Genomic DNA, 24,936 nt, shown 5'->3' with positions numbered 1-24,936 from the left:
GTCACGGTTGCGGGGCATTTGTGTTTGTAAACACACCTGACTTGTTTTCTATTAAGGCCGACAGTATAAATGAAATAAACTAATAAAAAAGAAAAAACATTGTGTCTACATCACTCTACTTACCTGTAGAGCGAATACTACATATGCATTGTTCCCTATGCCGGCAGGCAATTTGCTAAGAGTTTTACACAATAGCGCCCTCACGTGTCCTACCCACAACGCCCTGTGACATGCGCACTACGTTAGCGTCCTCTTTTTCTCTTAGCCGCAGGCGAGGTATAACGTGGAATTTCAATCGACCTGAATTTCACTATTTTATTTGTACCTCTTTTGTTTAGAGAAAGCTATTTCGAAGAAATAAAGAGAACGTGTTTATTGTAGAGTTGTTCTAGTGAAGTATTTTGAGTGAAAGTGAAGTAGGAAATGAGTAAATCTAGGAAGTTGGGGAGGACTGGGTGTGTCGATAATGGAGGGACGTACATCCCACCAGACAAGCCCGAGTTCTCGGGGGACTGCACCGGTGATGGTACGTCACCGCGGCAGCAGTCCCCTAGTCGGCCTCTTCAGCCACTGCCGGCTGTCGGAGCTGACGGACCCGTTGATCAAGCGGGGGGCCGTACAACCCCACCGTCTTCGGTCAATATTCACGGGTCCGCCCAACTGAAGGGGAAACGCACCGGCAAGACAAGGAAATTGTCTGACACCGGGGCAGTACCCAAAAAGGGACGTACGGCAAAGGGTGGCCCCGCTACGGGGCGCACCGTGCCTGTCCCTGGCCCGTCTACGGGGCACACGCAGCCGGAGGAAGTACTCCTCCATGGCTCAGTGCACCCAGGCCCACCCAGCCCCGTGATTACCACGATGCCTGGGGATGGGCTGTTATATGGCCGGCTAATCGACCGTACAGCACCCGCCTATGTTACCGGCGTGGGGGCGCTGTCGGCCGCCCGGGCTATTGATAGCGTAGAGCCGAATCCCTGGGATTCCCCCAGAGCGTTAACGCTACGCTCGGAGGGCCATGCCTCTACATCAGATTTTATTTGTTGTTCGGGCATCCCAGTGTCCCCGCAATCCTCGGCAACTACTCGGAGTCGTTCTGCAAAAAATCAAAAATCAAAAAAGAGCCGCCGTTCCCGCCGTTCTTCGACGAGTTCTAGCGAGTCATCCGGCCGATCACACCGTGGGAAACGCCACAAGGGTGGCGACCCGATCTCACGCGATGATTTTTTGGAGGCTTTTCAGTCCCTCGCGGCCTCATTGTCGGGCCGACAGGGAGATTACGGTCACAGTTGGCCGACTCCAGGCCAAAGGGACATACCACACACGGTTAGCCGTGCGCCGGAGTCCCCTCCAGAATTACAGCCCCCACACGCCTATGCTCCACTCTCGACCAGTTTGCTAGAATGTCGACCTTGGCAACATCGTCACGCCGCGCCAATGTGCTAGATGCGCTTTTCCTCCCTTCACCTGGAGCACGTAAGCATCTCGACGAACTTCCATTGTCAGGCCCGGACTTATTTTCTGGTAAGTTCCAGGAGGCCATGGAGGCCGAGGCAAAGCGCCTCAAGGCCACTGAGAAAATAAATCTCAAGAAACCGGCCGAGCCGAAAACGGACAAGACAAAGAAACAGCCATCTTTTGTCATTCCCCGGCGCCGCCCCCCGGTCAGAGCGGCCCGTGGTGGATTTCGTGGGCGCGCCGATAAGGCGGTCGGCCTGCGCTATTCACAACCACATACCGGACAGCGTCCCCAGTCGGGACGCGGTTTCCGTGCGCCCACTCCCCGGTACACCGGGGCCTGGCGCAAGTGACTTATGCGTCTCTGAGCGGCCTCCCGCCGCTGGACCCGTGGGAGGCCGCCTTCAGGAGTTCGTGGGGTCCTGGGTGCAGGTGACTTCCGACCGTAGGGTCCTCGAAACGATCAGCAGCGGTTACGCGCTCGAGTTTACGAGGACCCCCCCCGTCGGACATGCTTATTCGGACAACGCCCGTACCGCCCGACACAGCAAAACGCCGCTCCCTCGAGGAGGAGATCGACGCCCTCCTTCTAAAGAGAGCAGTTCGTGTTGTCCCCCAAGGGGGGACCCGGGCGGGTTTCATGTCAACCTTCTTCTTGGCCCCCAAGAAGGAGACCGGCGTGTGGCGTCCAATATTGAACTTAAAACCCCTCAACAAGTTCATACGTCTGAAACGTTTCCGCATGGAAACGTTACGGACCATTCTCGAATCGATCATCTCGCCCGCGTGGGCGGCCAGTATAGACTTGAAAGACGCGTACTTTCACGTACCGATCAGGCTGGAGCACCGCAAATTCCTACGTTTCCAATACAAAAATATACTGTATGTATTTGTGGTGCTCCCGTTCGGGCTATCCACTTCTCCGCGGGTGTTCACCCGGATCGTGAAGACGATCGGGGCGGCACTGCAGCGACGAGGGATCATGATATTCATGTACCTCGACGATTGGCTAGTAGTGGGTCGTTCTCGAGGGGAGACGGAAGCGGCGCTCCAACTCACGTGGCACCTTGCTTCCGACCTGGGATTTCTCATCAACACCAAGAAATCCCATCCAATCCCCTCTCAGGTTCCCACCTTTCTAGGTGCATCCCTCGATCTTTGCAGGGGACTGGCCCGTCCATCGGAGGACCGCCTGCTGAACCTTCGGCAGTGCGTGTCCCTCTTCCTCCCGACGGTAGTGGCTCCGGCCCGAGCCTGGCTCAGGCTGTTGGGCCTTATGGCCAGTCTGGTGGACTTAGTGGAGTTTTGCAGGCTGAGGATGAGGCCAATTCAACTTCACCTGCTTTCTTTCTACAGACCCTGCTGGCACCCGATCGACCATCCGGTACCCACTACGTCTTGGCTAGTCCCCCACCTTCGTTGGTGGCTAGTCGGCCAATATAACGCAGGGCCGCGTTTTCCGCCCGCCCCGCCCGTCGGTACTTATCACAACCGACGCGTCAGGGTACGGCTGGGGGGGCTACCCTCCACCCGCGACAGGTCGCGGGCGTATGGGGCCCCGCACATCAGTCATCCCACATCAACATCTTGGAAATGCTGGCAGTCACCAACGCACTAAAATATTTCCGGTCGGACGTCAGAGGGCAAGCAGTCCTGGTACGATGCGACAACGCCATAGTGGTGGCATACATCAATCACCAGGGTGGCACTCGGTCAGGCCATCTGTGTGCACTAACGTGGGACTTCACCCTCTGGTGCATACATCACGGGATAGCCCTGTCGGCAGTCCACATCCCGGGGGAAGAGAACGTCACAGCCGACGCTCTCTCTAGAGGCTGGATCGCCCCGACAGAGTGGTCACTTCTCCCACAGGTGGCTCAGTAAACTTTTGAACGTATCCTTCGACTAATCGACCAGCCGCATGTGTACCTATTCGCGTCGCGAATGAACAATCAGCTACCGATCTACTGTGCGAGGGGCCCAGATCCCAACGCGTGGCAGACCGATGCACTGTCGGTGCGGTGGGACGGCCTACTGGCCTATGCCTTCCCACCCATCACCCTCGTTTCTCGAGTGCTGACCAAGATCGTGCAGGAGGATTGCCGAATTCTCCTCATAGCCCCGTTCTGGCCCCGCCAGCCGTGGTTTCCCCGGCTCGTCCGACTCTTGGTTCACCGCCCGGTAATTCTACCGAGAAGGGCCAATCTCCTTTATCAGCCTGGCTCGGGAATCAGTCAGCAGGCTCCGGGGGATCTTAACCTGACGTGCTGGGTATTGTCACGCGATCCCTCGGCTCAGCAGGCCTTTCGCGACGAGCTGCAACAATTGCAGCCCAGTCCCGTAGAGCCTCAACCAGAAAGGTGTACGATAGCCGACTACGCCATTTCTTTAAATGGTGTAGACGGCAATCCATTCATCCCCCCAATACTTCTGTAGGGGAAGTGGGGGATTTCCTCCTATACCTTTTTAACAGTGGGCTCACGACGGCCACGGTCAAAAATTATCGATAGGCCGTTGCCGCGATCCATCAGGGATTTTCGGACGGTTCCTCCGTTTCCGGCAACCCTGCAATTAGCCAACTGATCAGGGGGATGTTTAATACTCGTCCCCCAGTACGCACATTAATCCCATCTTGGGACCTCTTCAGTGTATTATCTACACTGGCGAAGGCTCCCTTTGAACCAATGAATTGCTCAACTTTGTTACAACTCTCCATCAAAGTAGCTTTTCTATTGGCTGTCGCTACGTCCCGACGACGTAGTGAACTAAACTCGTTATCAATGCAGACAGGACACATCCGGTGGGAACCGGGGGGTGTCCGCCTGATCCCTACGGCCGGTTTTCTCGCAAAGAACCAGTCAGAGACCGGACATCAAGTCTTTTTCGAACGAGACAAACGACAAACTTTGGTGCCCAGTTCGAGCACTTAAGTGGTATGTCAACCGTACAAAGTCGCTTCGTACGGGACACGACAAATTGTTCATCACGACGACCCCGCCCCATGGGCCGGCGTCCCGCGATACAATCACTCGCTGGATCGTGACAGCTATCCATTCCGTACCGGGCGGCTGGCCAGCGACCCAGGGACCCATTCGAGCGCATGAGGTCAGGGGAGTGTCCACCTCGTGGGCCTTTTTTAAGGGTGTCCCCCTAGGTGACATCGTCAAGGCAGCCTGCTGGAAGAACCCTAACACGTTCTCCGAATGCTACCTGAAGGATGTCCTCCAGGCAGATGGCAAGGCTGGAAGAGAAGTGCTACTGGCGGCCAGTCGGGCCTCACGGAAGCACTAACGGGTGAGCATATAAATATACATGTATATATTTTTATGGGCATTAAGTTTAATTAGGTGTACCCTTCATGTGTTCATCCCCATAATGGTTACACCCCCCTGACTTTTTGCGCACAAGCTCTTTGGGTTCCCCTTACGAGGTGAAGCCTAGAGCGTCTGGGGTGTAGGTTTTTTGGTTTGGTGTGTTTGCCTTTGGCCACGCCTCATGTCCTACACCCCTGTAGACATACGGTAATTCGCGTATACCCACCGCCTTACTCGGTGCGAGTCTATGCATATGTAGTATTCGCTCTACAGGTAAGTAGAGTGCTGAGACTCCCCCCCCCCCCCCCACAGTAGTGTGGTTGGGGTCTACGAGCGAATACTTACCTGTAGAGCACCCCTCCCTCCTTCCCCACTATACTCGATCCCTTGAGTGCTTACGCAAGAAAAAGAGGACGCTAACGTAGTGCGCATGTCACAGGACGTCGTGGGTAGGACACGTGAGGGCGCTATTGTGTAAAACTCTTAGCAAATTGCCTGCCGGCATAGGGAACAATGCATATGTAGTATTCGCTCTACAGGTAAGTATTCGCTCGTAGACCCCAACCACACTACTGTGGGGGGGGGGGGGATTTCACAATAAATAATGTTACTAAATATGGATAAGTACCTTTGAACACCTACTTTCACCAAACAATTACTTCAGTCGTAAATTTCATGAGTGAGTGTTTTTTTTTGGTCACGTCACTCTATGCTGTTCGTCAAAGATATATTTGATAAAATCAATCATTTCGATTGCGTTACCTTATCACCACATAAAGGTTATTGTTGATTTTTTTTTTTTTAAGAAACAAAGAGCAACTTTTTAACCTTATTTGTGATCCATTTTTCCGGCAAAAAAAAATTTCAAAAATGGTTCCACCTTTTTTTCAGACCGTACCCGCGTGCCGTCTGGTTGGATCGCTTCTGGACGGAAGTTCCAGTGATCCGCACTGCATGGCTTCCCTGCACTCAATATTTTGAACCAGCGGAATGGACTTACCTGTTTCGGCTCATTTCTTCAACCATGTTTTATTAGCATAATACGAGATTTTAAGTTCCAGCATAATTTATATCATCGTCAAAAACTAATCACAATATTATATCAAACTGAAGAGAATCGTTTTTTTCTACGTCGCGGTCAGCATTCGGTGTGAGTCCTTAATCATTATTTAATTCGTGTTTTTACATTCAGTTTTTCCCTGCAATCGTGTTTCCTTCAACTAAATTTTCAACAGGCTAGTGCTTGCGCACTAGCCTTCCTAAAAAATATTAGGAAATTGTCCCAATATCCGTTAATGTTTTTGATTAACTTCTGCATTGAAAAAACATCGCTATTTCACATGCCACTTATCAAAACCTTTCGCCGCTCGCGCTCGCGAACATTAATCTCTCCAATAAACCCCAATATATTTTGAGCACGCATGTTCGCTGACTTCGCCTTATTATAATAAGATGTCTAAGTGCTGTGAATTATTCAGTACGAACATTAACATAACAAAGGCGCAGGTTTCGTGACTACCTCATTAACTTGACCACGGATGGATGAGTAGCACCGCGAAGTTCGCGAACTGCTCTGCTCTTAGCGCCGGACAGATATTCGTGAACATTCGCGAGCAGTTCGCGAAGTCTTTATTGAAGCCTGCCCTTAATCTGTAAAACTCTTAAATTTACTAAAACAGTTTATACGTAAAAGTAGGAGTCACGCACTCGTGCTCACTGTCATGTAATCATTTCAATACAAACTGTACATGAACACACACGAATTCAATGCAGGTTTTGTCAATTCACTATTATTGGAACGTTAAAATGAAATATATAAGGAGAAGAAAGTATAGTAGGTGCTTGCTAAATGTCCATTTTTTTTGAGCAAGTATGGCACGCAATGTAGAAACGGCACTAACATGGAAAGCAATACAGTGTAAAATGGTGGAACAAAACCATTGAAAGGTTGTCATGTCTTACATGCAGACTTTTTCGTGGTTTATGACAGAAAAGTATCGTGGGTGGGCTTGTGGGGGCCCATGCATTTAGCATACAATCTTTGAAACTCTCAGGATACGTTCAAAAGTTTAAAATTACTTGAAGCCTTTTTTTTACCCTTTAAAGAGCGGGGCAATGATATTGAAAAGTGATTGAAAATATTTTTTAATCATTTCACTTCCTACTTGGCATTTGGACAGATGACAAACGCTACATCATGAGAAAACAAATCAAGAATTTTGCCTCTTTTTGGGGTTGAGGCCTTTAAAAAGTGGGGGCAAAAGCCTTTAACAAAAAAATCTACCTGTAACAGGCAATCTCGTTGTTGTTTTTTTCATCCAATATATGAAAAGGGGTAGGCAGAAATTTTGCATGTCAAATCAAAAGCTGCCCTCATTTTCCTAAAAATTATCTGCGATTATCTTCAGCCATGAAGTCTGCACTTGTAAGGAAGGAAGGAAGGAAGGAAGGAAATTGGGCACATCTGCTGGCAAACAACTGACCAACATTCTAACCCAACTTTGATTTTTGAAGACATTAAATAAACAAACATGGAAAGCTTGCTAATATTCCTGTGAAATCTTACCAGGTACTGGTATGCCATTGTTTTTAGGCATAGAACTAACATTTCCAAAAGTAGTAGGAAAGGATAGGTTTCACTCAAAAGGCTAAATTTATGTCTTTTTTTTGGGGGGGGGGTCTGAAATCAGCAAAATATAAGTTTATTATACTATTATGTGTACTTCACATTTGTAAAACGTATCTCAAATTTCTGTATGTTTATTTGAAAATTGAAATGAACACAAAATTTGATTGTTACATTGTAGATCAAATTTACTCAATTTTTTTTTAATTTTTGTACTTTCCTTTAAATTTTGTTAAAAATATTTTTTTAATCCACCTTAGAGCATTTCATTTATATGCCGGGTCTACTTCACTCCACTTACCTTTAGAACAATCTACTTATGCATATTCCCTAGACCGGCAGGTATTTCCAGCTAGGTAAGAGTTTAAAAAAATAGCGTCCGCAGGTGTCCTACCCATAGTGCCCCGCGCTCTTCCTCTTTTCTCCTAGCGGCAAGGGTTACTGCCAAGGGTTACTGCCTTACTCTTCCATCTATGCCTCGGGGCCTTCACAGAATCATTCTTTTGTCTGGTACTCTTGCAAGTTGCCTTGATATCTCTCTTAACTGATGCAGTTTTATTGGAGATTTTATCATTCTGTTTTATTGTCCAGTTGTTGGAATTGCATTTGGACTTGTTGCAAATTTCCGGCTTTATGGCATTCTTGGATGAATGTTTCTTTCATTAGTCAGTTGTGTAACTTAGAAAAATGGCTCACTTAATAATATTTGTAAAGGCCTGGTCCAAATTGATAGAGTCGCGAAATATTTAATAGAAAACTGGGACAAAAAAGAAAGAAACAGACTGAATTGCGATGTAACTTCACAAAAAAATTTAATCCAGGATTAACTGCAAGTTTTACATTCACCAAAAACACAAGGAAATGACTTTCTTAATTATCCAAACTGAAATTTCAGATCAACTACTGAGGAACAAACACTTGAAATGTGACCGAAACAAAAAAAGGAACCTTTTGGAAAAGAAAACCAGAAATTAATAAATTTGGAGAAAAAAAATGAATTGGAATAAAATCGAATTGGAAACAAAAGTAAATAAACCCAACAAAAACCAACACAGTGCCAATAGCGGATGGCCTTAGAGTACTTTCAGACAGTGCCCATAATATCTAAACACAAAAAAAAAATACATGTACAAGAGGATATGCTTTTAAGAATTTTGCCAGGAAAAATACACAAAGCAAAAAACAATTCAAAGAAGAAAACAAAATACTATTAGAAATGACTAAACTATAAAGGAATATAATACCAGTAAACATTACTCAGCTATGGCTACATTGTCAAGAAGAAAAGAAAAAGAAGATAAGATCAAAAGATACATGATACATGTACACAAAACTATCTAACCATCCATGTTGCATGAGAGTAAAGTCTCTTATCTATATATAGAACCCTATTCAAGAAACTCAGCTTTCCTTGTGAATACTTGATGAGCTACATCTGGTCATCATAAAGTTAAAGACCAAACTATTAACAATGGCAAGTCTCAGTAATCCTGGAGTCAACATGCTAATACCATATACAGTACAGTACAGTCCCAGCAGGGGAACATGAAACCATGGAGCTATAAAATAGCTCCATGATGAAACTTCCAGTGTCCAGGCTCTATCTCCCCTAGGGCAAAGTATGGAACTAGCTAAACTGGCTTGGTATAAATAAAAGTTCAAGCTGCTTGAGTGAACTAACCATGGCTAATCAGTAGCTCTGAGTCAGATAAATGGCCACCTGTTCTCCTACTTGTTGTAACTAAAATGTTGGACTTCCAATCCAAAACCTCAGCAAGAACAAAAATAAAATATCGCTCTTCTATTGTGCAGCAAGTCAAAAGGTTATAAAAAAAAAAAAAAAAATACAAGTTAAACTTAGTTCAAACGAAATCGATATACATGTACTGGATCCTTCGCAGTAAAAATCAACAAGAATCAATTCAACTCAGTCATCCTGACTCAAAATAGGACATGACAGGTTATTATCCATCAAACTGATGTTAAACGAAACTGTATATATGCGGTAACAAAAAAGAGAGGTTGACACAGAACCAATGCATTGCTGGCTGGAGTGGATTAATCAACGTTTCGAGACAGTAAAACTGTTCTTCTTCAGGAATCTATACAAGTAAAAAAAAAAAACAATAACAAAACTTAAACAAAACGAACTTAAACAACAATTACAGAACTTAAACAAGGGTGATAACTGTGGTGATTGAATCAAGTCGAAAAGGGTTTATGAATTTGCTCCAATGGCATTGGAAGGAAGGGTAAACTAATGGTGTGGGGACTTACCAGGTTGGGTGTGGGTGTGTGTGTGTGTGTTAACTATTGAGTCTTGAGTCTTGAGTGGTGAAATCCTTATTCAGCTATTCAGCTATACTAGGATGGTATTAGAGGTGACTGAGAGTGGAGTCTGTAGGAAGCGGAGAGTACGAGATAAGACAGTGACGGGAGTGAAAAGGAAGATGACAGTGGACAATTAAGCTACAGAGAAAATGGACAAAGGAGGAGCTCACAGCCCTTGGTGTCAAGCGGGAGCTAGGTTGGATAGGGTGTGTTATTGATGTTTGATGTTCATCCCAGCTGGTTCTACTATGTTGAGTTGGTGCATCCATTGTATTTCTGAGAGTTTGCGAAGTTGGGTGGAGTTGGTGGTGATTTGTTCTATAGCGAAAATTTGCATGAGAGAAATGTTGTGGTCTGGGAAAGATTGAAGTGTTTGGTGGTGGCTTGATCTTTCTTATTGAGTGAAGCATCAGACCTGTGACCCCTGAAGCGAGTTTTTAGAGTGGTGCATGTTTCGCCGATGTATATTGCATGTTGCATTTGGTGCATGTGAGGCAGTAGATGATGTTTTGTGAGGTACAGGACAGGTGGCTTTTGATAGGAAAGATTCTCCCTGTAGAACTGCTGCAGATTTGTGTGGTATTGATAGCGTGTTCACATGACACAGCGTTTTGCTGTGCATTTGAAGAATCCGGCAGTTGGTGTATCTGTGGCTTTAAGTGACAAAGACACAAGCAAATCTTTCAGGCTTGGGCTCCTTTTATATCAGGCATGCAACTGGGAAGTCACAAAAAAAAGAGGAAGTTCAAATCTAATTTTCAAGACTTTGTATAGTGTTTTTCTATTTTCAATGGCACACATTGGAAGTGAAAAAAAGAGGAAATCAGCTGATCCGAGGAAAAGTTGCATGCCTGTTATATGTAATCATAGATAGATAGATAGATAGATAAATGGTTTATTTTCATTAGACTTGATGTGGCAATCAAAGATTGAATTGGATCAAGTCAACAGATAAAAATGCTAATACAAATACATTAAATAAAATAAATTAAATTAAATTTAAAATAAACAAGTACTTTTACATTGAAAGGTCCAAAAACTGTCTTAACCCAAAAGTATCTCTGACATGCCAATCTTCATTAATTAAAAATTCCATTTTACAGATAAAAACAAATGTCATATGGTATCAGTTGTGATAAAAAATATACAGATATGTATGCAATAATTAAGAAATTTGACAAAGATAACGATAAAGATAACGAGAACAATAACAACAATTAACCACAATCACGGCTATATAATGATGAGAATAACGATTAAGACAACGATAATGACGACAAGAACCATAATCACAATAATGATGACAAAAGTAACAACGAATACAACAAGGACAGTATTGACTACAATGGAAACAATAACCACAATTTCCACAGTGACAACGAAGATATAACGAAGACAACAACAACAACGATTACAGCTATAACGACAACCACAATCACCCCGATTTCCCTGCGATTCATCAGGATTTCCCTAAAAAGAATTGGGGTCTAGCAAGGAATAAAAACTGGTGAACTTCAAATCTAGCAATCATAAAATTAAAAAAACACTGGAATTAATTAGAATTAATTAAGTCAATGAGGTAGGGTACTGCACTGTTCTTGAATCTATTTGTTCTATATTGCAACTGAGGAATACTGGAATTACGTAGAAATCTGCCATTTGTGGGGCGAGTGGGGATGATATTATTCAACTTGGAATTTGCTTTCAGATCTGTGGCAAATTTAAGACACAACTCAGTTCGTCTGCTACTCAAGGTCGGTATGCTAAGAGTATCTAGGGCATGTTGATAATGAGTGTAATCAGAACCTAATATAAGTTTGAGTGAGCGTTTCTGAACACGTTCAAGAAGATGTACATGCTGTTTGGTTATTCCGCCGTTCCAGAGTGGTACAGCATACTCTAGAAGCGGCCGTAGAAACCCCTTGTAGATTGTAAGAAGGTCCTCTACCGGTAAACCATGGCCTTTGAGAACTCGGATCATGTGTAACCGTCCATTTGCTCGTTGTAATATTGAGTCGACATTTGTATCCCACTTGAGATTCTTCTGTATGTGTACACCCAGGAGTTTCACTGTATCCGACTGCGGGAGCTGTTGACCATATATGGTGAAGATTGGTGGGATTGGGGGGTCTCTCATGAAGTTAATTTCCATTGATGAACATTTCGCAGGATTGAGCTTCATGTTGTTTGTTTCAGACCACAGAACAAGGGACTCAAGGGATTCTTGCATTCTTGATGGTGCATGTGAGGACCGATTCTCAACTATACTCAGGTCATCTACATATTTCCAGTAATGTGTGGAGTCATGATTGTTTTGGAGCGCATCATTGACTACTGCTAGAAACACGATTGGTCCAAGGCGTGTTCCCTGCGGGACACCAGCATGCACATTGGTCCAATCAGAGTTGATTCTTCGATAACGCACACACTGCTGTCGGTTACTGAGAAAGTTACAAATCCACTGGACTAGTGTGGGTTCAACTCCTAAGGCAAGTAGTTTCGTGATAGCGATGTTGTGGTCAATGTGATCGAAGGCCTTGCTGAAGTCAGTTAAGATAAGCGTGGATGATGTTTTAGGTTTCTCTGCATGTTGAAACAAAGATGTAGCAAGTCAACAAGATAGTGTGTGGTGCAAAATCCCTTGCGATTTCCAAACTGGTGTTGATCTATGTTAGGTGCCAAATCCTCAAAGGTCCATTTGGCAACAAACCCTTCAAGAACTTTGGCAAAATGGTCTGTAAGAGCAATCGGCCTTAACTTGTCGGCCACAGCTGGTGATGTTTTGGGAATTGGAACAATAGTGGCTCGTTTCCACAGGTCAGGAACCACTCCACAGTTAAGAGATGTATTGAATATGTGGGCCAATGGCGTGCTCAGTTCACAAGCGAACTCCCTGATAATGCGAGCAGGTACATTATCCGGTCCACCTGATTTGCCAACTTTAACACGTTTCAGTTCGTGGAACACCTCCCAGGGTTGAACGTTGGGAGGAGGTACCTGTGATGGCAGATATGCTGGTAGTTGAGCAGTGTCAACAGGCTGGAGATCATCAGTGACAGCCACCAGTAGCTTGTTGATGTAATTAGCTACCTGGGCTGGGCTCGTTATGTCTTTGTCTGGCACACTAATTGTTGGTCCCACCTGATGACCATGGGTAATGGCTTTTATTCCTCTGTACCATCCAGCTGGGTTAGATGCCTTATGAGTCTGTATCCTGGTGATGTAGTGTTTTCTTTTAGCAAGGCGTATTTCTCGGATGACTTTGTTTCTAAGTTGTTTCCATGTTCTGTCTTGTTTATGATGGAAGGCATTTTGTCGCTTCCTAATCAATGATTTGATTGCAGGGGTTATCCATGGTCTGTCCTGTGAGTGCAATTTGGTGGTGCGAGTTGGAAGGAAGCAGTCCAGAGCCCAGTTCAACACTTCATAGAAGGCCTCGCATTGCTGGTTAGGCTCAGTAGCCTCTAAGACAGGTGACCAGTCATAATTGCAGATCCACATCCCAAATTGGCGGATGTCTGAATCACGTAGTGGCCTTGTGATTTGTGTTCTAGTAGTATTTTCACTGTTGCGCTGTTGAGTGGGCGACAATAAGATTGCATTATGGTCACTTCTTCCAAGCGGGGAACACATTTTGGGTTGCTTGTAGTGAGTTGATAGATTTGTGATGATTTTGTCCAGGGTTCTGTTTCCCCTAGTTGGTTCTTGAACAATCTGCTTCAACTTGGGGTCGGTGAGCAATGGCTTTAAATCAAGTTGATTAAAGTCTCCCATGACTGCAATGCCTGCATGTGGGTGGTTGCTAAGAACATTGTCGAGTGTGTCATGTAGATGGTCGGGTAGTAGATTTGCAGTAGGGCTGTTTGGAGGGTAATACACCAATGCGATTACCAGATGGGACACAGATCTTGGAAGAGAATGTGGGCGAATTTTTATCCATAATACCTCAAGACCCTTCGGCGTGCTGATATTTAATTGTTCAGAGGCATACAGCTGATTGACATATAGTGCGATGCCTCCTCCTTGTTTTCCAGTCCGGGACTTGGCAAACATTGTGTAGCCAGAGATTGAAACAAGCTCTGGAGGTAAGTCTGGTTTAAACCATGTTTCTGTGATGGCGGCAACATCCACATTGTTATCCAAAATAATAGCATGTAGTTCATCCAGTTTATTGTTCAGGGATCTGGAGTTGCATAAGTAGAAAGTCGGTAATTGATGACGAATCGAAATGCTCTGCTGCAACTTGACAAGAACTTGTGATCTAGGAGCTTTATCACAAGTCCGGTAGTTCTGATGAGAAAAATAGCAGTTACACAGTACTTGAATCTTACGCCTCATATGGGTTCCAGCACGCCGTCCTCTCCGCCGTTTGTGAAGACCATTTGCACGGATCCTGTTATGCACGGTCAATGGTAGTTTTATTTCAGAGCAGTCATGGCGAATACTCAAAAGAGCTTGTGATGAATACTGGAGATTCCTCTCCATTATTGCAGTTGTGAGCAAAGAAGTATCAGAACTACACAAACGATAGTGAGGTGAATTGTTTCCAGCACTAAATGCTTGATGAGATCCGGTAAAAGCATTTACATGTACATGTAGTTCTGTGTGTGCAGGTAGGCCGACGTAAGTAATGGCTGCCAAACAATGTAACGTTACATGTACATAGACATGTACATGTACATATGCAGATTGCACTATCACCAGCAGGGAGACAGCAAAAAGCAGTATTTTGCCGTATTCAGACGAAATAGCATATTTCTCGGCATGCATCATCGATGTATGGTACTTACAGAATCATAGTTCAACGTCAGTGATTAATAACACGGAGTCTGAGGGCAAGAATTCGGCAAAAAAGTCAGAAAATCTCGGAGTATTTAACGTGTGCAGGCAGCAGCTTGAACAGCGCCCTCAATCATGGGTGGATGTGGAAACCAAGACTTCAGTCTGGGTGTGGATTGAAGTATGTTGAAGTTGTGGAGAAGAATGTTGGAAATATTGGGGAGATTGGGGTTGTATGGCAGACATAGAGGTATGCGGGTACTGGCATCCTTTGTGTGGCGGGGATTTAGAGCGTTGGAAAGGTTGACTGTGCGTGCTCTGGCGAATGCTTGATTAATTAGAGTGGAGGGGTAGTTGCGTTTCCGAAGTTGGAGACGAAGAGTTTCCAAACGCTGTTTGAAATCCTCATCATTAGAGCAATTGCGTCAGAGTCGTTGGGCTAGGCTGAAAGGGAGACTCTTTTTGGTGTGGTGGGGGTGGCACGAATTGAATAACAAATACTGGTGGGTGTCTGTAGGCTTGGTGTGGAAAATCCAGTGTGAGTTGGAAAGCTCGTGTGTGAATTTGATGGTTAGGTGGGCGGAGTTACAGTATTCAAGGAACTCATCGAAGGTGGAGCGACTCCCTGACCAAAGCAAGAAAATGTTGTTGATGTATCTCCACCAACAAATGGGTTTGTGTGGAGAATAAGTGAGGAGTTTGGCCTTAAGCTGACCCATGAACTAATTGGCATAATTGGGGGCCATGGCAGTGCCCATGGCCATACCTTGAGTCTGAAGATAATGATTGTTATTGAACTCAAAATTGTTTAATGTGAGTATGAGTTTGATGAAGTTCTTGAGTGTTTCTGTGGAGGGTTCTTTAGATGTGCGATCATCGTGTGGTATGTTGGCGTAGAGAGATATGACATCTAGAGAGGCGATGAGTGTGTGAGGTGGGAGGGGCCCAGTTTGATTTATGATGTCTATTTTCCGTAGAAAATCGCTTGTGTCCTGAATGTAAGAGGGCAATTTGCGAACCAGGGGTTTAAGGTGATGGTCAACAAACTTTATATGTTTTCCATGGGGGTGTTGTTGCCAGATATGATAGGGCAACCTGGGTTTCCTTCCTTATGAATTTGAGGGAGCAGATAGAATTGTGCAGTACGGCAGTTGGATGGCGTTGAGAAATCCCTTATCTTTTTTGTTGATGTCTTCCTTATCATAAGCAACTTTAATAGCATCAGAGACTATTTTGATGTGTTTGGGAGTGAGGTTGGATGGGAGCTTTTTATAGAAGTTGCGGTCGTCAAGTTGTCAATTAGCCTCATTTATATACCAAGTTTTGTCCATTACTACTACAGCCGAACCCTTATCAGCTTGCTTGATTACAATGTCAGTTCTTTGACGGATTTCTCTGAGGGCCTTGTGTTAGTTATTGGGGAGGTTATCATAGGTATTACGGACAGGTTTACTCAAAGTGTCTGGTCTGATGCAGTCAATGAAAACCTCAATGGCGGGGACCCTGTTGGTTGGGGGTGTCCATGTACTCTTTTTCCTAAACTTGAGTTCTTGGCATGAGTTAACTGGTTCTGTTGAGTCTTCGTCGTGGAAGAATTCCCTCAGGCGGAGGCGTCTTCCGCATTCATTGATGGAGGCTTGTGTTTCCAGTGGTTTTGGTGGGTGGGGTGTAGGGCAGAATGAGAGCCCACGAGATAGAAGGGCTGTCTCATCCGGTGTCAAGGGCGTGGCTGAGAGATTTATCACTACGGAGGGGTCCTGGGTGTGTTCCTGCTGGCTTGCCCGTTTGCGTTGTTTGTATAGTTTATGGGGGATAAATCTGCAAGATCTTGATGCACGTTTGCCGGTAACTATACACTAATACGCAAACAAATGAAATGCTTAGAAATGGAAACACTCATGTTTAGGCAAAGTCAGTCCTAAAAATATCAAAGTCACAGAGTGGAAAACAACTTAAGAAACTAATTAATAGAAAGAATTACTACAAAATATCTATATCACTGAATTTGTAACCAAATATACCCAAATAATGAAAACAAAACTCACCAAAAGAAAAAGCAGACGAGTCAATCAAGGCATGCATGTAGGGCTGGGGATAGAAACGTTTTGACTGTTCCTCTTCACTGCCTGTCTGCTAAATGACATGCTCCACACACAAGGATGGGGACATTCCTAAGTGTTACATAATCTGAGGGATGAGCACTCTTAAATGTACAGGGGTCAATCTAGGTACCATGTGAAGCACAGGGGAACTTCACCAGGGTGGGTCATACTAGCAAAAACAATAATGCATGGGAAACTACTCCTACAAAAACAACTAAGGGAAATTTGCCCCTATTACACCTGCATAATGTCAGGTTAATTGGCAAGACTGTATGGTGCAGGATTCCATACTTTGGGATAAGTTAATCCTCATCTGTTCTTAGCATGCATGCACATCTTCTACGTCTGTCTCCAACCACCATGATTCCACTGACTGAGATTAATTTCTTCAGCCAGGAGTTATGTAGACCGATCTTCATCCTCGGCAAACAGCAGAATTTTGACATGCTTCGAGTCTTTAGAACAAGTATTTGTCCTACAGAGTCTGATCAGATGTGGTTTTATGTAACTTCATACATAAGGGGTTCATCAGACACTTCTTTGAAGCATTATAGACTGGAATTCTTATTTACCTCGGTTCTCCCTGACCACGAGCTTCTGCTTCAACTTACACTTGTTTGTTGCTTTAGAGAAGGCTATCATTCCTTAGGGAATGAACTACCAGTAGATCAGGATACTTCCAACTGGATTGGTTTGGGTTTACTTCACCTTTTTTCTCAGTCGGTATAAGTCTGACATATGGCGGCCCATTATCAAAGTTTTACATTCAGCATAGGACTTCAGATGGAAATGCTGTCTATATACCTCCCTCCATTCTCTGAAGACAGGTCGGTTCGCTGCTTGCATCCATCATTGGGATGCTAATGTCCTTGTACGGTACCCATACGTGGATCATCAGAAGTTGGAGTTCCGTGTACCTACTGGGTTTCACTGCAGACTTTTTGGATTTTCACATTTCCTTTGGGTCTTTGTTGTGGCAGCATTCCTTTTTACAGCAAAACAGATCCATTTGCTCTTGTACTTAGATGATAGGCTATAACAGACCTTATCTGCAGTATAGCCTTTAAAGTCTGCCTAACTCGCATTTGATGATGTTTTTCAACTTCAGTATCGAGCTCCTTCCCGACAACTGACCTACCTTGAAACATTTTCCAAATTGGTGTCAGGCATTTCTGGGGAATTTGCAGTATTTTTTTGTTTGGCCTACATGTAAGTAGGGATATGACAATAAGCCAGTTCGGTATGAATCAAATTAGGTTTTGCCCTTCACCGACGTTTAAACACTGTGTACTCGGTGTGTATTACCTCCCGAGTGAAAGTTGGGAAAAATCACTCGGGTGGGACTCGAACCCACGACCTCCTGCTTTCTAGTGCAGATGTCTTACCACTCGACCACTGAGCTAACGGGATCGGTTGGCTGGTTCGAATCTGTGATTTTTCCCGAGTGATTTTTTCCCAACTTTCACTCGGGAGGTAACACACTGAGTATACAGTATTTAAACGTCGGTGAAGGGCAAAAACCTAAATTGATTTATATCACCCCGACGCAAAATTTCATCTTATAACAGTTCGGTATGTTTAACTGTGCATTGCGCACAATGTTAGGAGTCTAGTCAAAAGGGAATGAATGTGTGGGGAGACGGGCACACAATACTCGCGTTTTAATTACAAGCAGAATGGGTGTTTGTGTAACAGCGCGAAAAAAAAATCAGCGATTTTATTCCGAATGACATTTGACCATGAAACTTCATTGAGATACCAAACTGGCTTATTAGCTTGACAAAGTAGGACATTTATTTCCTTGTCACCATGACTACAGAAAAGCCATCCTTGTTTTTAAGATGGGATACAATGGTATCCTTGGCTCAAAATTTCTTACACTAATATATTCTACTGGTATGTCATGTCCGTTGAGAAGAGGAACTTTGAATGGGAACATTTAGTTCAGTACCAATCTTATTACAAATGTTACTTTCTTTCAAATCATTGCATCTATTTGGCATTCAGTTGAATACAGATCTTGCTTTCATTTTAAGTATTTGTTGACAAGCCTAATATTTGTTTTAATTATTTACATTACTTGTTGATTAATTTAGTATTTATATGCTTTGTTCCTCCTTTATTTCATACTCTTTATAAAAAATATTTATGCTGTTTATTGAGTTTCTCATTTAAAGGGAAGATACAAGTCAGTTCAACAATATTTGCTGTAACATACAAATCCTCCATATCCATTTATTTCTCAAAAACTGCATCAAAAGCACATGTTGTACATTTCCTTTAATGTTATTTATTCATGGAACCATTTTGTGTCTTGTATTTTCAGCAATGTGGAAATAAATGTACTGGTATGAATAATTGTTTGAGAAATACATCATTTTATTACATGTATTAGTAAACATTTACATTGTACTGTACTGATATTTCAATGTGATGTTCTTCCAGCTATCTTCATTTAGTGGAAGACACCGTTCTCCAACCACTTGGAGTTCCAAAAGCTGTGTAAGTGCTGGCTTCCGATATCATGGTGGCAACATGATTGCAACAGACACAGATGCTTCAGAGTTGCTGCTACGACACTATGTGTTTGAGGCATTGATTGGTATGTGCAAGAAACAAATTCAGATGATTTATACAGAAATGTTAAGAGATGTTTTTAGTACTAATCAAATCAAATTTTTGTCATTTATCATAACTACACTATAAACATATACGCAATTTTCTATTACGAATCCAAGTGCATGTACAGAGACCATTTCATTTTGACACCCCTATGTATGTACCTTTATTTCTTCTTTTAAGTACAAACTTAGGGTCATTAGTTTGCGTGTCTAGGATACATTACCTGCCTTATTCCAGGGTCTGTTCTAGCTGGATAGTGCAAAGTTGCAGGGATGACACATTCAAAAGTCAATCAGATTGTTGTAAATGAATGTCCTCAACCAATAACATTTCCCAATCTTAGATATTTTGCCCTTCATCAAGGTTTTGCCCTTCATCAAGGTTTTGCCCTTCACAGACATTAATTATAAACGCTGTATACTCATACTGGCTGACAGACTTCACAAGGCTATACCCAGAGGGCCTCCAGCCCATGCAAGACCACATTCTTAACCACTTGATTATTGAGCTTGCTGGGGGTCAGCTTGCTGGTTCCAATCTGCAACGTGGCAATGAACACAGTGCGAATTTCACCCTGAGTGTGTGACATGCATTTTTGTTGTCCAGGCACGTGATCAACCTTGACCAATCAATGCAAGACCACGTTCTTAACCACTTGATTATTGATTATTTAAGTTCATTCAACAGAAGTCTGTCTGATCACTTCCAAGATCTCGGATAACTTTTCTATAGTGCTCACCTGATATGTATATTTATGTGTAAATCTCTAGTTCCGCTTGTGTGTTTGTTTTTCAACAGCATTTCATTTGTATGTTTTTGGGGGTGTTTGTTTGTTGGGTTGTTTTGGTTTGTTTGTTGGGATGTTTGTTGGGGTGTTGGGGTGTATTATCCCTCAGCCGAGAGGCTCGAGGGGTATTGTCATCGCCTAGGGCGTCCGTCCGTCCGTCCGTACGGACGTCCGTCCGGGCAGCTCAGTTTCCGGATGATAACTTGAGTTAGAAATGTTGTTTGGGGTTGTAACTTCGGTAGGGGTTTGCCCTTGGGAGTAGGCAAGTTGGGATTGGTTTTGAGGTCAAAAGGTCAAAGGTTAAGGTCACCGTGGTGAGTTTAAGGTAAATGGTTTCCGGATGATAACTTGAGTTAGAAATGAGATTTTGGTGTCTAACTTTGGTAGAGGGTTGCCCTTGGGAGTAGGCAAGTTGGGATTGGTTTTGGGGTCAAAAGGTCAAAGGTCAAGGTCACCATGGTGAGTTAAAGGTAAATGGTTTTTCGGATGATAACTTGAGTAAGAAATGAAATTTTGGTGTCTGACTTAGGTAGGGGGTTGCCCTTGGGTACAGGCAAGTTTGGATTGGTTTTGGGATCAAAAGGTCAAGGTCACCGTGGTGAGTTCAATGTAAATGGTTTCCGGATGGTAACTTGAGTAAGAAATGAGTTTTTGGTGTCTAACTTCGGTAGGGGGTTGCCCTTGGGAGTAGGCAAGTTGGGATTGGTTTTAGGGTCAAAAGGTCAAAGGTCAAGGTCACCGTGGTGAGTTAAATGTAAATGGTTTTTCGGATGATAACTTGAGTAAGAAATGAAATTTTGGTGTCTGACTTAGGTAGGGGGTTGCCCTTGGGTACAGGCAAGTTGGGATTGGTTTTGGGGTTCAAAGGTCAAGGTCACTGTGGTGAGTTTAATGTCAATGGTTCCAAATGATAACTTGAGTTAGAAATGAAATTTTGGTGTCTAACTTCGGTAGGGGGCTTCCCATTGGTACAGGCATGTTGGGACTGGTTCTGGGGTCAAAGGCCAAAGATCAAGGTCACCATGTTGAGTTAAAGGTTAATGGTTTTCGGATGATAACTTGACTCTGGCTGAGGGGTTTCAACAGCAACGCTGTTATTTATTGCTTTGACATTGTACTTTTGTTCATTTGTTGGCCGAATAAATAATGATAATAATAATGAAATTACAGAGTCTAAGCGCACGATATAACAATTGTATTTATTGCATACTTCCATGACTGTATACACATGGTGGTGACTATGAACATTGCTGGCAACTGAAATAAACATACCATTTTCTGTTCAATGTGACAAAAAGTGGCCTCAGTTTGAGGACCTTGACAGAATCAAGCAAATTCAAATCCATCAGATAAGCAGCAGAGATCATATTCAATATAGTGACATGTTTTCCAATGTTTGATTTCTTGTTAAGCAGCCAAGGATAGGTCGCCCTTATGGGACCAGGTTCAATTTTGGGAGGATTCCTTTCTGGATTCTGTAGCAGCTGAGAGGGATGCAGTTGGCATGGATCAAGGACCTGCTGAAATGATTCACAGGTACATCATATTATCTCACTACACTTTTCCATCACTGTGAAAGTACTGCTGTAGGTATTTATTCATCAACTGAAAATGTAATTTAGTCATTTCAATCCAGTTCAGCTCCTAAGTGGTCATTACAATAAAGGTATCTTTTGTCTAAAGAGTCTGTGGCAAACAAATTTGATATTACTTATTACCTCACCCGAATACTCCAAATGCAGCTATAGAGTGTGATTATTGCAATAGTACACATTCTCGTAATAATACATGTCTGTAATCATCACAACAATGGCAATAACAACAACAACTAGTGACAAATAAATTCAAAGTGTCGTGCTAATGTTGCAGGGTATCAACCTGCTAAAACAAAAAATAACATGCTTATTGCTTGGTCAAAAAGTGACTCCGAGAATCTCTTTGTTTTAACTGTTGATTGATACGGATGGCACACATACAAATTCTAAATGTAGTTGTAACACTTGTACTGCATCTTGGAATACTATCAGTAACACAACTAGCCTATTACTTTCCTAAAAAAATGATTTGTAAAGGATAATTAAATAACCCCTAGTACAGATTGTATAAGAGGTTGCCAATTGGTCTGTTTGTTTCAGATATGACTCCCTTACTCCAAGTGAAAAGAAGAGACTTGAAGAAGATGAAGACAAACTCCTTGCGGGTTAGTAGCAAACAGTTTAATCAATTACATTGAACATTGTCTCCAACAGTTTCTGTGCTCAATTCATACATTTTCATTAGGAATGAATGCAAAGAAGTTCAAGGAAGCCAAACAAACTCAACTGTTGTTTACATTCTTTAATAATGTATCAAGCAGACTGTCTGACATATCAAGCGAATACGCAAACGTGTTTATATACGAAAGAAAACTGAGCTTCATGTAATCATTTGCTTACATGATGCTGGATCAATGCTGGTTCTGGGGCCATTTATTCGCTTGTTATTGAAGCCGGTCTTTATATGACATGTTAATGCACCCCCACGTGATCGAGTCTCGACCAATAAGAAGCTATCGACTATCCAAGGTACATTCTTTAATAATGTATCAAGCAGACTTTCTGACATATCAAGCGAATACACATACATGTTTATAAAAAAAAAGTGAGCTTCAGGTAAAATTTAATAACTAGTGCATTTGGCCAGAATGTTTTATGATGCTCGCTGCCTGGCATTCAAAAAGAAAGGGAAACCGTAACATTCACAAAGAAACACTGACTAAATAATTGACATTTGAATTGATAAATAATATTGAAGCTTTTGCCAGTGCACATGTAGGTATTATTTTACTTATTTTTCTTCTATTTTCATTGATAGATATGTTGTCCAATGCCATAGCGTTCATGATTATGATGAAATTACCCAAGCCAGAAGTAAAACGTAAAGTTCGTCGTTTATTGGGACGGTCTCACATCGGTTTAGTCTATAGCCAAGAGGTGAATGACCTACTGGATCAAATCAACAATCTGGTAAGAAGAACCACTTCTTTTCTTATAAGAATGTATTGTAATTTCCAAAAGAACACTTGATGTTTGACAAATGTCCAGTATTGTTGACATTTTCTCTGCCCTTACCATTTACGAGTTTCACCCCCCCAAAACAATTTTTGGGGGGCAGGACAAAGATTATTCACTTTTGAATGAGAACTTCTACTGAGCTGTACTTACCCGTAAAGTATTAGTGAGTATTGCTACATATGCATTATTCCCTAGAGGGCACTAGCCATTCACACAGGCTGCAAGTTACTCAAGCCGTACCCAAGTACGCGCTCAATTACACGCCTACATGCTCAAGAAAAGAGGAAGTATTGTGGGCGGGCCGCATTGGCCAGTGCCCTCTGGGGAATACATGTAATGCATATGTAGCAATACTCTATGGGTAAGTATTTGCTATTAGAATCGGCCCACACCTTTTTTTTGGGGGGGGAAGGAATTTACTGTACAAATTAAAAATGAATTGAATGGGATTAACCTGAATTTTACAAATAAAAAAAGTGGTCTGTCCTCCAGTCCTTTTTTTGTGTTTCTCCTTGCGACCCTGCATGCTTATGTGCCCCCTACATATTTGTTCCTTGTTCCTCTGTCATTTGCCTCTGAAGAAGGTCTTGCTATTTAACATGTTTAAAGGCTGAAATATCAGGTCATTTTAATTGTTTGCATTGTGCCAAGTGTTGATTATTTGCATCCTGACAATAAGTCTTTAATAAGTCTATATCTTTTGGGCATTATTTGAGCAAAGCAATCCAAAATATAAGTGTCTTTTCAGAGGATTGAAAACATCCAGGATGGGGAGAGTAGACAAATTGAAAAGTTGTTAAAAGAAAAAAAAGATGAGTTGAGCAACTTGCATGAAATACGTGACAGAGGATGGTGTCTGTGAAAGGTGAGATTGTGAGTATTTGTGTATTAGAATTAACGTCGTCAAGTTTGCTCCAGACATCGTCAATGTAGCCATTGTTATTGAACTAAATGTCTAGGCATATCTAACTCAGTAACATATTGCTCTGATTCATGCTCCCATGTTATTTAGCATGGCAATGACATTGATCTGAAGCCATCAGGCAGTAAACGTATGCGGAAACATTCATTTGTGGTTCATGCTGGGACTGACACTAAAGGAGATGTGCTTTTCATGGAGGTAACATATTCTTAATATATTCACATAGTAAATGAAAATAGAAAATGTCCCCCCTTGTCATTCATTGATTGAGGTCTGGAAACCTAGTTTTACTGGTCTTGTACTCAGTTTCTCTAGGGCTCTGAACCTCAAAAGTCTCAGTCTTTGTCTCGGGCCTCATCAATGCCTCTCAATCACGACTCGAGGCTAGACAAGACCAGAAATAAAACTAAACGTGTGTTTGTAGGTGACAAAACGGGGCTATTTCGGCATATTTCATGCATGTTTAGTTTATAGGCTGATAGGATAAACATGTGCAGTGGACAGTTGCAGAATGATTAGATGTGTAGTTCTAAAGATATATCACACTGATGAAATGCAACATCAATGCTGCATCAGTGACACAAGGCATAAAAATAAGGGGGACATTGACAATTGAACATTTGGAAACAAATTGTACACTATAACTCTGCAGATAATTCTTTGAAAATTCACTTTTATTGTGATGTCACATGGTATGTGATGACATCATGACGTCTCATGATATCCCGTTCTAGGTACATTCCAAGTTACAACCAAATTAAACAAATAATTCTTAAACTATAGGCCTACAAACATCTACTTTCATGTCACAACACATGATGCTTGATGACACCATCATGACATCACTATAACACATCCCAGTCTATGAATAGACCAAGTTTCAACCCAATTGGTCCTGTAGTTCTGTAGATATGGACCTTCAAAATATGCATCTTTAATGTG

At 42.8% G+C, this 24,936-nt stretch overlaps 1 protein-coding gene across 10 annotated transcripts in view; it reads left to right on the top strand.

Annotated features, from left to right (window-relative positions):
* Nucleotides 1-24,936, top strand: part of LOC119722973 (MAP kinase-activating death domain protein-like) — a 142,046-nt gene that overhangs the window by 101,078 nt on the left and 16,032 nt on the right. For 9 of the 10 annotated variants that reach the window (XM_038193418.1, XM_038193411.1, XM_038193436.1 and 6 more), the window contains 5 exons: nucleotides 19,056-19,212; nucleotides 21,432-21,555; nucleotides 22,155-22,219; nucleotides 22,873-23,024; nucleotides 24,085-24,192. In XM_038193418.1, coding sequence (XP_038049346.1) covers nucleotides 19,056-19,212; nucleotides 21,432-21,555; nucleotides 22,155-22,219; nucleotides 22,873-23,024; nucleotides 24,085-24,192 — 606 coding nt within the window. The remainder of the gene's footprint in view (nucleotides 1-19,055; nucleotides 19,213-21,431; nucleotides 21,556-22,154; nucleotides 22,220-22,872; nucleotides 23,025-24,084; nucleotides 24,193-24,936) is intronic. The other variant, XM_038193451.1, reaches the window with a different exon arrangement.

The sequence above is a fragment of the Patiria miniata genome, unplaced genomic scaffold (genome assembly GCF_015706575.1).
Source record: "Patiria miniata isolate m_02_andy unplaced genomic scaffold, ASM1570657v1 HiC_scaffold_1, whole genome shotgun sequence".
Lineage (NCBI taxonomy): Eukaryota > Metazoa > Echinodermata > Asteroidea > Valvatida > Asterinidae > Patiria > Patiria miniata.
The sequence above is the reverse complement of the archived record's forward strand: the minus strand, read 5'-3'. Positions and strand labels throughout refer to the sequence as shown.